General features: G+C 51.9%; 1 protein-coding gene across 1 annotated transcript; it reads right to left on the bottom strand.

Annotated features, from left to right (window-relative positions):
• Nucleotides 1–4,895: 4,895 nt before the first annotated feature.
• Nucleotides 4,896–11,718, bottom strand: PIF1 (PIF1 5'-to-3' DNA helicase). Its single transcript, XM_004687680.1, has 12 exons — nucleotides 11,147–11,718; nucleotides 9,970–10,102; nucleotides 9,760–9,885; nucleotides 9,486–9,639; nucleotides 9,282–9,396; nucleotides 9,097–9,203; nucleotides 7,491–7,630; nucleotides 7,044–7,150; nucleotides 6,275–6,362; nucleotides 5,964–6,109; nucleotides 5,143–5,334; nucleotides 4,896–4,955 (listed from the first exon to the last, which is right to left on the bottom strand). The coding sequence occupies exons 1-12, from the start codon at nucleotides 11,702–11,704 to the stop codon at nucleotides 4,896–4,898; spliced, it is 1,926 nt and encodes a 641-aa protein (XP_004687737.1). The 5' UTR covers nucleotides 11,705–11,718.
• Nucleotides 11,719–11,945: the final 227 nt, after the last annotated feature.

The following is an 11,945-nucleotide window of genomic DNA, read 5'->3' as shown; positions in this document are numbered from 1 at the left end:
TCCTGGCTGCGCCCCTCAGTGGTGTGTTTCAGTGGACCTGCCTGTTCTGCTCCCCACTCTGCCTCTGGTGAATCCTCTTACCACGCCCCCTGTATCTCGGGCTTGTACCCCAGTTCTTGTGTGCATAAATAAATATATCTTTAAAAATATATATGCCAGCCCCTCAGGAAGAGTGAGGGCATGCCTACCAGCTAAGCCCTCTCCTGGCCACTCAACCTAGGGCAGGGTGAAGGTGATACCCCACCAGTCCATCTCAGCCCCCCAAAGTCCCATCTCACTCTGATAGCTCCATGAAGGCTAAGGGGGGCACAGGGTTCTAGTTCCAGTTCCGTCATTGTCTTGGGGACCTCCTTTGCAAAATCAGCTTCAACATTTCTACCTCTTAGAACTGTTCTTTCATTTCTCAAACATTTAGGGAGCGTCTCCTCTCTGAAATCTTCAGCCTGTGTACTGGGGGACACAAAAACTTCTAAACTGGCTCTCTTGCTTCCAAGGGGTCCACCTCATTCTGGGGGTGGTAGATTTATCAGTTGTAATTATACCCAGAGGACAATCACATCTGGTGCTGAGGAGGAAGCATGGAGGCAAGGAGACAAATGGGAGCCAGCTGGAAGTGGGACTCCCCCTGCACTGAACCCCCTTCCACAGGCCCAATCTCCTCAGGGATAGGCCTGCCACCCTCAACACCCACTTTTTCCTGATTTCAAGTGGACCGTTGTGCTTTGTTTTTTACACTTTTATCCTATACACTTCCTTTTTCTTTTTTTTTTTTAATTTATTTTATTTATGTATCCATTCAAGAGCTGAGGTACAGGCCTGAGATGCAGGGGGTAAGAGGATCCACTAGAGACAGAGTGGGGAGCAAAACAGGCAGACTGACTGAAATACACTGCTGAGGGGTGCAGTGGGTGGGTCAGAAGAGGTCTGCCGCACCATGTGGGTCAGCTCCCCAGCTGGATCAAACTCTGGCTGCAGTGGCTGTGCAGAGCTTCATAGTGCTGAAACCTAACCCCTTGCTCCAGGGAGGCCACACACACTTCCTTTTTCTTAAATGCCTTTCTCAACATGTCCACTGACACATTCATTTCTAGTCGTTCTGGAGAATGGAGGGAACAGGGGGACATCCTTACCACTGGGCTGAGCACTGGGGTATAAGAGGAAGGGTCTCAATCCTGTTCTGGGAAACATTTTGGCACAGGACACAGACTCACAGTAAAAGACAACACAATGTATGTGACAGAAGCAGGAATGGATCTTTCTGCCTAGGGAGAGGCAAGGGAGTAGAGCTAAGTGCTGGAAAACAGTCACAAGGGGTAATCTGGACATTTCAGACTAGAAAAAAGTAACCAAGCCCCTCAGGAAGGGTGAGGGTATGCCTACCAGCCCTCTCCTGGCCACTCAACCTGCAGCTATTCTCTATTTATTTATTTTGATCATTGAGCCCTTTTCACAATTTGAGATGCTATTGTTATTTGCTGCTTGTTCATAGCCTATAGCTCACTATAGGCTCCCCAAAGAGAGTCCCAGGAAGGACGCCCAGACATCCTCAATAGTCTGGTTCTGGGGGGTAATGGGGGACTTATTTCCTGGCAGAAGCCTTGTCTCTCTTGTCCCTTGGTGCCACCTTTAGCCTTTTGCCAGTGACCTTAGCACCTGTGTGAGAGGACAGACGTACCTAGTCACATATCCACCTTTAGTGTCTGGACTCAACATGAGGGGAGGCAGGAGTGCAGAAGTCCCTCCCTGGTGGTTATGCTTGATGCCCAGGTGGGGGTGGTCACAGGGCTTGCCCTCAGCTCTACTCTTGTCAGTGGTTCTAGACACCCCAGTTCCCATCTGTTTCTGGGTATCAAAGCAGTTCTGTATGCTAGGCTTCCAATATCTTTCTTTCATCCTTATTCTTTTTTTTTTCAAAGATTTGTTTTATTTATTTATGCATACAGAACTGGGGTACAGGCCAGAGGTGCAGGGGCTATGAGAGGATTCACCAGATATAGAGTGGGAAGCAGAACAGGCAGATCAACGAAGTACACTGCTGAGGGGAGCAGTGGGCAGGTCAGGAGAGGTCTGCTGCGCCATGTGGATCACCTCTGGGGCCAGGGACCAAACTCACACTGAAGCAGCTGCCTCTAGCTTACAGTGCTGTGACCTAACCCACTGCGCCACCAGGGAAGGCCCATCCTTATGTTATTCTAAGTCAGGTTCTCCTGTTTCCAGCCAAGAACCCCAAAGGATGCAGAGCTGCTAAATAACACAAGACAATGCCCTGGGTGCTGGATTGGATGGGGTCCTCAACCGTGTTACACAGAGTGCAAAGTGCAATAACTGTAAGTCCCCTGAGGGCAATGACTGCTGTGACCTGCACACAGCTGGATCTGGGAGGAAGGCTGTGTGCTTTGGGCAGAACATCTTGACCATGGAGTGGCAAATTTAAAGGCCTCCATGGTTGCCCTTTTGTTGGGGAATAGGATGGGAAGTACTTGGCTTCTGCTCTTGCGAGTGTCCTCTGTGAGGAGCAGAGAAAAGGGTTAATACCACAGAAAATAGACAACTCCTCATGGTTAGGAAGTCTGGCAGCAAGACTCAGCTGGGTCCTTCAGGGGCCAGGCCATTGTCCCTCAAGCCTCTACATCTTGCCAAAGGAGCAGATAGGAATGGGCAGTGCTCATCATTCGCCAATGTAGCTTGAATGACAGCTGTTGAAGGTGCTCTTTTCTCCCAACAACCCTACGTGAAAGGGTTAACATCAACATCTTTGCTTTATAGGTAAGGAAACCCTCACCAGGCTGTGTGACAGGCCTGAAGTCACTCTCCAAGTAGAAAATGATCAGGCTAATTCCTGTAATAGGTGTCGAAAGAATCTTTGCAAAACATGTGGTTTTGGTAGAATTTATACAGTTATAAAAGGGAGTGAGTTGTACATAAATTGTTTAAATAGTTGATGGTGGGAATGTCTGAGCAGTAAGTAGCCTTTTTAAATAAGAATGATGTGTCCACACCGTGGAAAGGATGTACTTTACAGAAAACTCTAATCAGAATGTCTCAAAATTTTGTGCCTGTGGGATCTTCCGTGGTAATTGGATTAGGTGCTGATATAATTTCTCTTTCATAATTTTAAGAAAGGGGTGGTATGCCAGTAACAACAATTAAAGAGCAAGGGACAAAATCAGGATGGAGAGGTAGGTCCATCTTCAGAGCTGTAACCATGAGTCTGATTGTCCACAGTCTGTAGCTCTACTCCTCATTTTTTTTTTAAAGACTTATTTATTTATGCATATAGTACTGGCGTACAGGCTAGAGGTGCAGGGGCAGTGGAAAATTCACCTGAGACAGAGTGGGGAGCAGAACAGGCCGACTGACGAAGTCCACTGCTGAGGGGAGCAGCAGGCAGGTCAGGAGAAGTCTGACACGTCATGTGGATCACCTCTGGGGCGGGGATCGAACTCGCACTGAAGTGGACTCAGCTAGCTTCACAGTGCTGTGCTTTAACCGCTGTGCTGCCAGGGAAGGCTCAGCTCCTACTCCTCTTAGAAGCCCTGTAACCCCCCAAACCAGCATATCATTGACCTGGTGTCAGCCTTCTTGACTATTTTAACCTCCATCCCCCCAGCACTCACTCTGGAGTCTCTGTTGGCTTTTGGAAAACAGGATAAATGCCTTCAAGCTCCCAGATTTCATTCCCTCAGCAAACAGCCTGGTTTTATTATTCCCCATGTCTCTCACTCTTGATTTCACATTCAATTGCTCTCTGCAGCTGCCAATGACTGTTTCCATTAACTTTGTATTTATCAGCCAGATAAATACATGGGCAAAGAATCTTAACAATTTTAGCCTGCCTAGGAGGGCCCTGAGCATTTTCCAATAAGCATTCTAATCAATGAAGCTCGTTTGTTTGATGATTGTTTTCCATCTGTCGGAGCCCCCAGCAAGGCCCAAAGTGAGAGTTTCCAGCTTGGCTGCCAGCCCTTTTAGGATGTTGTGACAGGCCGTTCTAACTCCCATGTGAAATCTCTAGTATGACCTTGTCTGACTACTGGGTGACAATGATTCACCTGTGGTTTCATGGCCAGCCACCCACCTCAGCAAACTTAGCTTTCCAAGCAACCAGTGATACTAACAAAACCTCACCTAAGGGTGCCATGAGCCCAGCCATCTGTGGTGTAAGCAAACACCTCTGTGTACAAATGCATGGCAGACTCCCTGCTCCAGGTACAGCTGATGTGCCAGGCAGGAGGCCTACTTAATGAGAGCAGACTCATATTCTTCACATAATTCACATGTTTATTTGTCCTAAATAAATACAATTCATTGTGTACACACACACACACACACACACACACACACACACCATTGTTTCTTCCCTGAAAAGGCAACTTCAGATCTGGGTTACTTCAGATCTGGGCGCTGGTCTGCAGTCCACATTCTCAGTTTAGGATCAGGAGAGTGTCCTGGCTCGTGCTAGGCAGAGCTTAGCTGGGTCCAGATTCCCCTCTCTGTCTGTTTGGGGCCTGTTTTTGGCCTGAGCCCCTTCCAGGACCCCAATAGCCTGTTCCTACCCCTGGAGCAGCCCTCTTTACTGCCTCTCCCCTCAGCATTGAGGCATTCATGATCTTGTGACCCAATGGCCAGCACTGGCAAAGAGCTTTGTCCTGTGCCACCACAGACCTATTCCTAACTGGCACCGTAAAGGCTTCTCCTGTTCCTGGAAGCAGCTTCTCCAGGGGAAGGGTAGAAACTGAGGCACGGCTGGCAAGTGGATGTCAAGCTCTTCCTGCAGGAAGCTTCTCTCCCCTAATAGAAGGAGAAGGGACACCGACTTTCCTCTCCCAGTTGTTCCCCCGAGGTCCTGTCCTGCAGGAAGCAGGGGAGACCGCCCTTCGTTTTCTCCTTTCATCTCATAGGTTTGGGTCCATGTTCTCCTGGTCTGAGGCTGCTTCATCATCATTTGGGGACTCCTGGATCAGGTAGAGAAGCCAAGTGAAGGGCCTGTGCTGTCTCCCAGGGCTGTAGCCTGGGGGAATCTCCTTCCTCTTACCCCTGCTCCCAACAGAACCAGAGAAGGTTCTACCACCCTTCCCAGTGGGTTCCTTTGTACCAGATTGCCCATAGCCATGTGGTCTACTTTGGGTAACTCCCTCTTACCAGACTGAGGCCCCTATCCTGCCTTAGGGTGGCATAGAAGCGTAGCACACGGGGGTCACAGTGAACTACCATGGGGTCAAAGTCCAGCACACGCAGGCCCTGCAGGCTTCGGGCCCGGGAAAGAGCCACATAGGCCTGGCCACTGGCAAACACACGGCCCAGAGAGATCTCTACACAATCTAGAGACATGCCCTGGGGGATTGAGGGACAGAGTTGGAGGCAGATCACTCTGAAGTCCTTTATGCCCAAGAGCCTAACCCCACCTGTACCAACCAGTTACTGTCCCTGAATCTCCTCCTTGGTACAGAAAGTCTCCAGGCAGAAAACAGATTGACAACAGATGTGTAAGCCAGGAGACAGATCCAGGATAAGAGCAGAGGATAGAAGAGAAAGGAAAGAGCTCAGGTTCTGGGTCGACAGACATGGAAATAAATTCCAGTTCTCTCAACTAGCTGTGTGACTGTCAACAAATTACTTAACCTCTCTGACTCTTTGTTTCCTCTTCTCTAGAACAGGATTGATTAACACACCTACCCCTCAGGCAGTGGATCTAAGAATTACATTTAACACATTGGGTAGTGGCTCAGAGAATGGCAGGACTGGAGAAGACAGAGAGGAAGTGTAAGCGTCTGGGTTAAGAGAGAGGAAATGGCAGGGAAATGCACTTTGGAAAGTGTTTATTCTACTTCTGGTCTGGAAATTTCTATTTAGACAAGTTCAACCCCATAAGCCTTTAAGCTCCCACCCACCCACATGCCCAGGCGTGCTATGCTGTCCCTCTCTGCCCTGCTCTGCCCCCATCCCATGTACCAGCTGCTCACCTGGCTCTTGTGGATGGATATTGCCCAGGCGAGTTGGAGGGGCAGCTGCTGCCGGGTGAGGAGCTGGCCCCCAGAGGCCTGTACTGTCCAGCGGTCAGCACAGATGACTTCGGTGACTCCACAAAGGAACCGTACCTGGGGCAGCCCTGAGGGAGGTGTGGAGAAGTCCGACTTTTCAGCTCTGCTTCGGGGCTCAGAGGTGAGGAGCATAACTCATCTTGCCATCCTTGCCTTTTCCTCCTGACACCTGGGACTCTGCTGCAAAGAGCAGAACTGTTCGGCCACCCTCCCTCCCTCAACCCTCCATTTACCTCTCCCTTGCTTCTCAAAACCGACCACTACCCCTCGGGCACCATTCACCAGACCTCGGGACACAGCTAAGTTCTTCACCAGCATCACCTGCAAGGGAAAGAGCCCTGAGGTCTGGAGAGCAGCATCTCCTTTCTCCACCTGGCCTCAGCTCCAGAATTCTCTGTGATGATTCTTGGAGGCTGGGCGCTGTCATGAAGGGGCACTGAATCCTAATCCTTAGCTTAGCCACTACTCACTATGACGCCTGTGGCAAACTTTTATTTTCCCAGTTTCCTCTCAAGTCAAAAGTAAGTGACACGTGTTCAGTGTGCCTCGGAAAAAATAATAAGGTAGCAAATATCACAGGGTTCTGAAAATCATCATCATCACATGTGCTGTGGGGTATGTGAGTGGACCACAATCTTGAAGCCCAGTCCCCAGGGACTGCCATTCCCTCTTCCAACCACAATGTGCCAGTATTTCTCCTGGGATGTCCCTTGAAACCCAGGGAAAATGTCCCTTTTGGCCCACCCCCGATTGTATGGAAGGAAGCAGGACTCTCTCATTACAGGGTACACCAAACAGCCAAGGAAACTGAGCTTCGGTGAGAGAAAAACACTACCCAAAGTAAGACTGCTGGGTGCTCCAGGCATAGGCAGAGGAGAGCAGTGGAAAGCTGAAGCAAGAAGGTGGGGGTGGGGGGGGCCTCCAGCTGTGATGCAGCCTGGAGAGAGGGGTGAGGCCCAGGGAGATCCAAGCTCGCAGGATCTAGGCCCTACTCCCACTCACCTGGGCACCCAGCTTTAACTGAAGGAGTTGGCTAACAGGACACTGGGCATCTAGGGTGCGGGCTTGCTCAGGGTCACTGTCCATGGCTTCAAAACTGTGTATCTCACCTGGGAAAAGAGAGATGGGCAGACAAATTACAAGTCATTGACTTGTGACTAAATTTCTGAGAATACATATTAGACTAGGGCATGGGTGGGGGCAGTGGTGATAGCTGAGACCTAGTGGGGAATTTGGAATCAGAGACCTGGATCCAAATCTCACTTCAGTGTTTACTGACTGAGTGAACTTGACGTAGTCCAAATCATACCTCTCAAAGTCACAGTTATATCTGCAAATGTAAGGGCCCTTATGGTCATGGAAGTTGGGACCCAGATAAACAGTTGACTCCAGGATGCCTGAGGGCCACATCTGCCTAATGGCCCCTCCCAGCCCAGGCTTCCTACTCACCTGGCAGCTCCTGTAGCTGCCTCTCGTTGGTAAGGGCCACATCGTCTTGGTGGGTGCACAGTCTGGTGGCCACAATCCCATCTCGCCCTACCTTGTGAGCAGCTGTGGCCTGGAGCTGACGGGTCACCTCATCTGAGCACCTGTGGGGTATGGTATGGGCTGTCGGAGCAGAGCCTATCTGAACCCCAGGAGAGGTGGAGGAGGTAAGCAATATGGCCCAAGAAATAGGCCGTGGGTCAGGCCTGGGGATTGGAAAAGGCAAGACTTGCTGACCCCCAGACTGGCCAACTTGGAGTCCAGACTGGGGAATGAGCAAGGGGCCAGAGAGGCAGGGGTCAGTGCTTGGCTGTAATCATGGGCAGCCAGCATTCCTTGTGCTGCCCCCAGGTAGGAGCTAATCACTCTCCCACCTTCAGGTACCTGAGGAAGTCAGAGACCATAAGTGAACAAAGGCCAGAGGTTGAGAGGACCTAAACAAGGTACTCTATAACACTAACACCTTATAACTATTTTCCCTTACCTCAAACCTTCTTCCCATGGGGAAGCCTGGGTGAGGCAGCTGCTCTGGTGTGAGGGAGGGAAACAAGTTGGGGCCACCTCTCCCTGCTCTGCCACTCAGACTTCCTCTTGTTCCCCATGCATGCTGGTATGGACAGGGGACTGGGTCCCCTACCTGCCTCTTGTGCCTGTGCCTGGGGTCCCTGGCCCCTCCCCATATCCTATCTCAATCTGACCTGGCTTCCAGGCTACTCTGGCCCATGTCTTTAGTCCTCCCTCTAGTCTCCTCTCTACTCCCACATTAGAGTAGTCTTAACATTTCAACCTTTTGTCCTGGCTGGAGTGGGATCAGGTGCCTTCCCTATCCTATGGTCTCAAGAGTGGAAGGAACTTGGATTTTTAGAGCCAGATCTGCATCAAATCCCAGCTTGGCCACTCACTAGCCATGACTTTGGGTAAGTCATGTCAACTCTTTAAATTCCAGTTTCTGCATCTGTGAATTAGTATTAGTATTTCGGCCCTCCCTGGTGGTATAGTGGGTTAAAGCACAGCACTAAGAAGCTAAAGCCACTTCAGCATGAGTTCAATTCCTGCCTGCCCTGGAGGTGACCACATGGCGTGGCAGACCGCCCACTGCTCCACTCAGCAGTGTACTTCATCAATCTGCCTGTTCTGCTCCCCACTCTGTCTCTGGTAAAGCCTCTCGCCACCCCTGAACATCTGGCCTGTACCCCAGTTCTGTATGCACAAATAGATAAATCTTTAAAAAGAAAAAAATATATATATATATATATATATATATTTCTGTGTGTCCTTATGTCTCCAACCTATCCATTCTTCCTTAACTCCTACTCTATTCCAGGCCCAGTGCTGGGGTTTAGAGACCCAACCCTGGGGAAGGCTAGGTCTCAGACTCAGAGGGTTCCCTATGGCCATGGTACTCTTGACCCCAGTCTGTCCTGGACTGCCCCATAGGCGGCCCAAGTCACCACTTCCTGTGGAGACTGCATGCTCCCACAGGCATTCCCCTCCCCCTTCCCTGGGTCCCTATGCTCCTGTCTGACCCACACTTGGCTCCATGGCCCTTTCTATATTCATCAAGGCCCACCTGCCCAGCCTCACAGCCTGAAGCAGAGAGATGAAAGTCTGGTCTGCCTGTCTCCACACTTCTGTCAGCTCCAGGGTCACTGGGACACACTTCCTCCAGCTCTTGGCCTAATGAAGACAGGGTGGGGATGTCAGGGAGCAGAGCTGACTTCTGGGGGTGGGGTGGGGTCAGAAGGTGAGTGGTACCTGGAAGCAGAACTGTGGGGGCTTGGAGCCTTTGGTAACAGGTGGCAGTTGCAAGAAGTCCCCACAGATGATGAGCTGGATCCCTCCGAATGGCTTATTCTGCTGTCGGACGGCTCTAGAAGTGAACATGAGTGCTTTTGGAACTGTTTGGGAGGGTTCTACATGGAAGGCCACCAGAATCTATCCCTCACCCCAAATACTGACCTGGCCACAGCCTCCAGTTTGTCAAATAGGTCTGCCTCCACCATAGAGATCTCATCAATGACAAGCCGTTGGCAGTTCAGCCAGCCCTGCCGCACACCTGGCCGCTGGGCCAGAGCTACACACTGGGCCAGGGGAGCCTGGCCAGAGCCAATGCCTGTGAGAGATACAGTTCAGCCTGGACTGAGGCCCCAGGCTCAACCTCTCCTTTCCCCCAAACCCCCACCACAGGCCCAAGCACCAGATTCCAGCTCAAGCACGGGGTGCTCCCACTTACCTGCAAAGGCATGGAGGGTGGTACCCCCTATGTGGCAGGCTGCTACCCCAGTGCTCGCAGTAGCCACAGTGCCTGTGGGAGGCAGTGAACCCAGGATACGCTTCAGAAGATAAGACTTCCCTGTTCCTGGATAGAGGGGAAAATTAAGGCCTCCTGTCCTCTATCCCACCCCACTACTCTTTCACCAACCCACACTCTGCCCCCTACTACCTGCACTCCCAGTGAAGAAAATGCTCTGGCCTTTCAGGACGACCCTCAGCACAGCGGCCTGTTCCTCAGAAAGCTGTGGTTTGGGGAGGGGCAGGCTCAGCTTCTTCACGGGCAGTGGCCACTTTGGGGCTTCCTGGAAGGACAGGACTGTGTCGAGTCCCCCTCCCTCTCTCAGCCTACGTGCCCGGTAGCCCTTACTGACTCTGCCATCTTTGCTCCTTGGCCGACCTGGAGATGCCAGTAACTGTTGGAGGACTCTCTCTGAGGAAGGGGTCAAGGCTGTGTCTCTACTGATCCCTGATGCCCTGAGCACCCAGTGTGGGGGTCTGGGCCCTCCATCTGCTTCCTTCTGGGTTCCCAGCTTTTCTGGTCCTCTCACCCAAATTTGCTTCTAATTTCTCTTGCTGCCATAACCCTGTTTCTCTCACCTTGACTAGCAAAACCCTGCAAGCCAAGACCTCTTCTTGCCCCATCTCCATTTTCTCACCATTTTCTCTTTAATCACTGTCCCTCTTTTGGATCAGACCTGATGGCTCTCCCAGCCATCAGTTGATCATTTAATTCTCTCCAAAAGCTTCTCTCCTCCAGGCTCACTACAGGTTAACTTTTCTTTCTCAATTCTCCTTTCACACTGCCTCCTCTGCTTTTGCTCTCTCTCTCTCTCTTTTAAAGATTTATTTGTGCATACAGAACTGGGGTACAGGCCAGAGGCTGGTGCAGGGGCGGTGAGAGGATCACCAGAGACAGAGTGGGGAGCAGAACAGGCAGATCAACTAAGTACACTGCTGAGGGGAGCAGCCAGGGAGACAGGAGAAGTCTGCTGCACAGGTGGGTCACCTCCCTGGCGGGGGATCTAACTCAACTGAAGTGGCTGTGGCCAGCTTCGGAGTGCAGCACTTTAACACGTTGTGCCACCAAGGAAGACCCCTCTGCTTTCTCTTTTAATGTGGCCCCCTTTTCTGTTCTCTTTACTCAGTCTTAGGGATTGGCACCAGGCGAAACACAAAAGCAATTCCCATAACCCTGCCCTACTCGAATATCCAATGGGCATCTCCTCTGATGTAACCAACAGTCCCCTCAAATACTACCACCATCTTCCTCCAAACGTGAGCCTTCTCAATCTTCCATCAAAGTGGCACCGCCACCCCTCAAATCGTCCTCCTTTTACTGTCCTCACCGTGCTGGGGCTGGGCCCTGCCCGAGGCTCGGTGGCCTGCTTCACCCGCAAGGCGTCTGGGACCCTGGTAGCTGCAGCGCGCCGCACCTCCTCTGGCTGCACTGGGCTGATGGTGATGAAGTCGCGGGGCCGCGGGCCGAGCAGTTGCGAGCGGGCAGAGGCTGGTCCAGGTCCTGGATCCCCGGCGAGCTTGAGACGCAGTGTGCGGAGAAAACGGCGCAGACGGTCCGGGGGACAATCAGAGAGCAGCAGCTGCACCGTGCCAGGTCGGGGAGCATCGTTGGCGGGGAGCCGCAGCGTGCTGCGCCCCGCAGAGGCGAAGCGCGTGAAAAGGCGAGCGGCGCGCAGGGGAAAGCAGTGGGGGCGCCCGGCAGACCCTGACCCCTGCAGACGCAGCATCAACTCCCGGCGCTCGTTACGACCCAGGCTCAGCTCCGCGGTGCGCAGTGACTGGCGCCTTCTCGGCTGCCCGCCGGGGCTCAGCTCCTCCACTGCCACGCGGCACCGCAGCTCCGAGTCCTCACATTCCACTGCGGCTGCCTCGGTGCCTGGCAGCATCGCCACTACTTCCCAGGTCTTCCAAGGAGCCCGGATCACGGGACTAAGAGGACATAATGGGTGGATTAAAGGCCGTGTCGGGGACTCGGTCAAGACCACATAGTGTCACAGATGCTGTCACTGGTAATACAAAGACATTGTAAAAGAGTCATGGGATCAACCAAAAATTCACTTAGAAATGTAGTTTCCAGAGCGGCTGATGAGTAGTGTCAAATGTACCCAGTTATGGGAGAACCTCGGC

The sequence above is a fragment of the Condylura cristata genome, unplaced genomic scaffold, assembly GCF_000260355.1.
Source record: "Condylura cristata isolate star-nosed mole 26May11 unplaced genomic scaffold, ConCri1.0 scaffold00023, whole genome shotgun sequence".
NCBI lineage: Eukaryota > Metazoa > Chordata > Mammalia > Eulipotyphla > Talpidae > Condylura > Condylura cristata.
The sequence above is the reverse complement of the archived record's forward strand: the minus strand, read 5'-3'. Positions and strand labels throughout refer to the sequence as shown.

What these genes read in the sequence shown, in the direction of transcription:
- PIF1 (XM_004687680.1), bottom strand. Translation starts at nt 11,704, where the DNA reads ATGCTGCCAGGCACCGAGGCAGCCGCAGTGGAATGTGAGGACTCGGAG. An exon ending in AGTTAAAGCTGGGTGCCCAG is followed by an intron (nt 6,363 to 7,043) that starts GTGAGTGGGAGT and finishes TTTCCCTTGCAG; the next exon opens with GTGATGCTGGTGAAGAACTT. An exon ending in AGGATAGGGGCCTCAGTCTG is followed by an intron (nt 4,956 to 5,142) that starts GTAAGAGGGAGT and finishes TACCTGATCCAG; the next exon opens with GAGTCCCCAAATGATGATGA.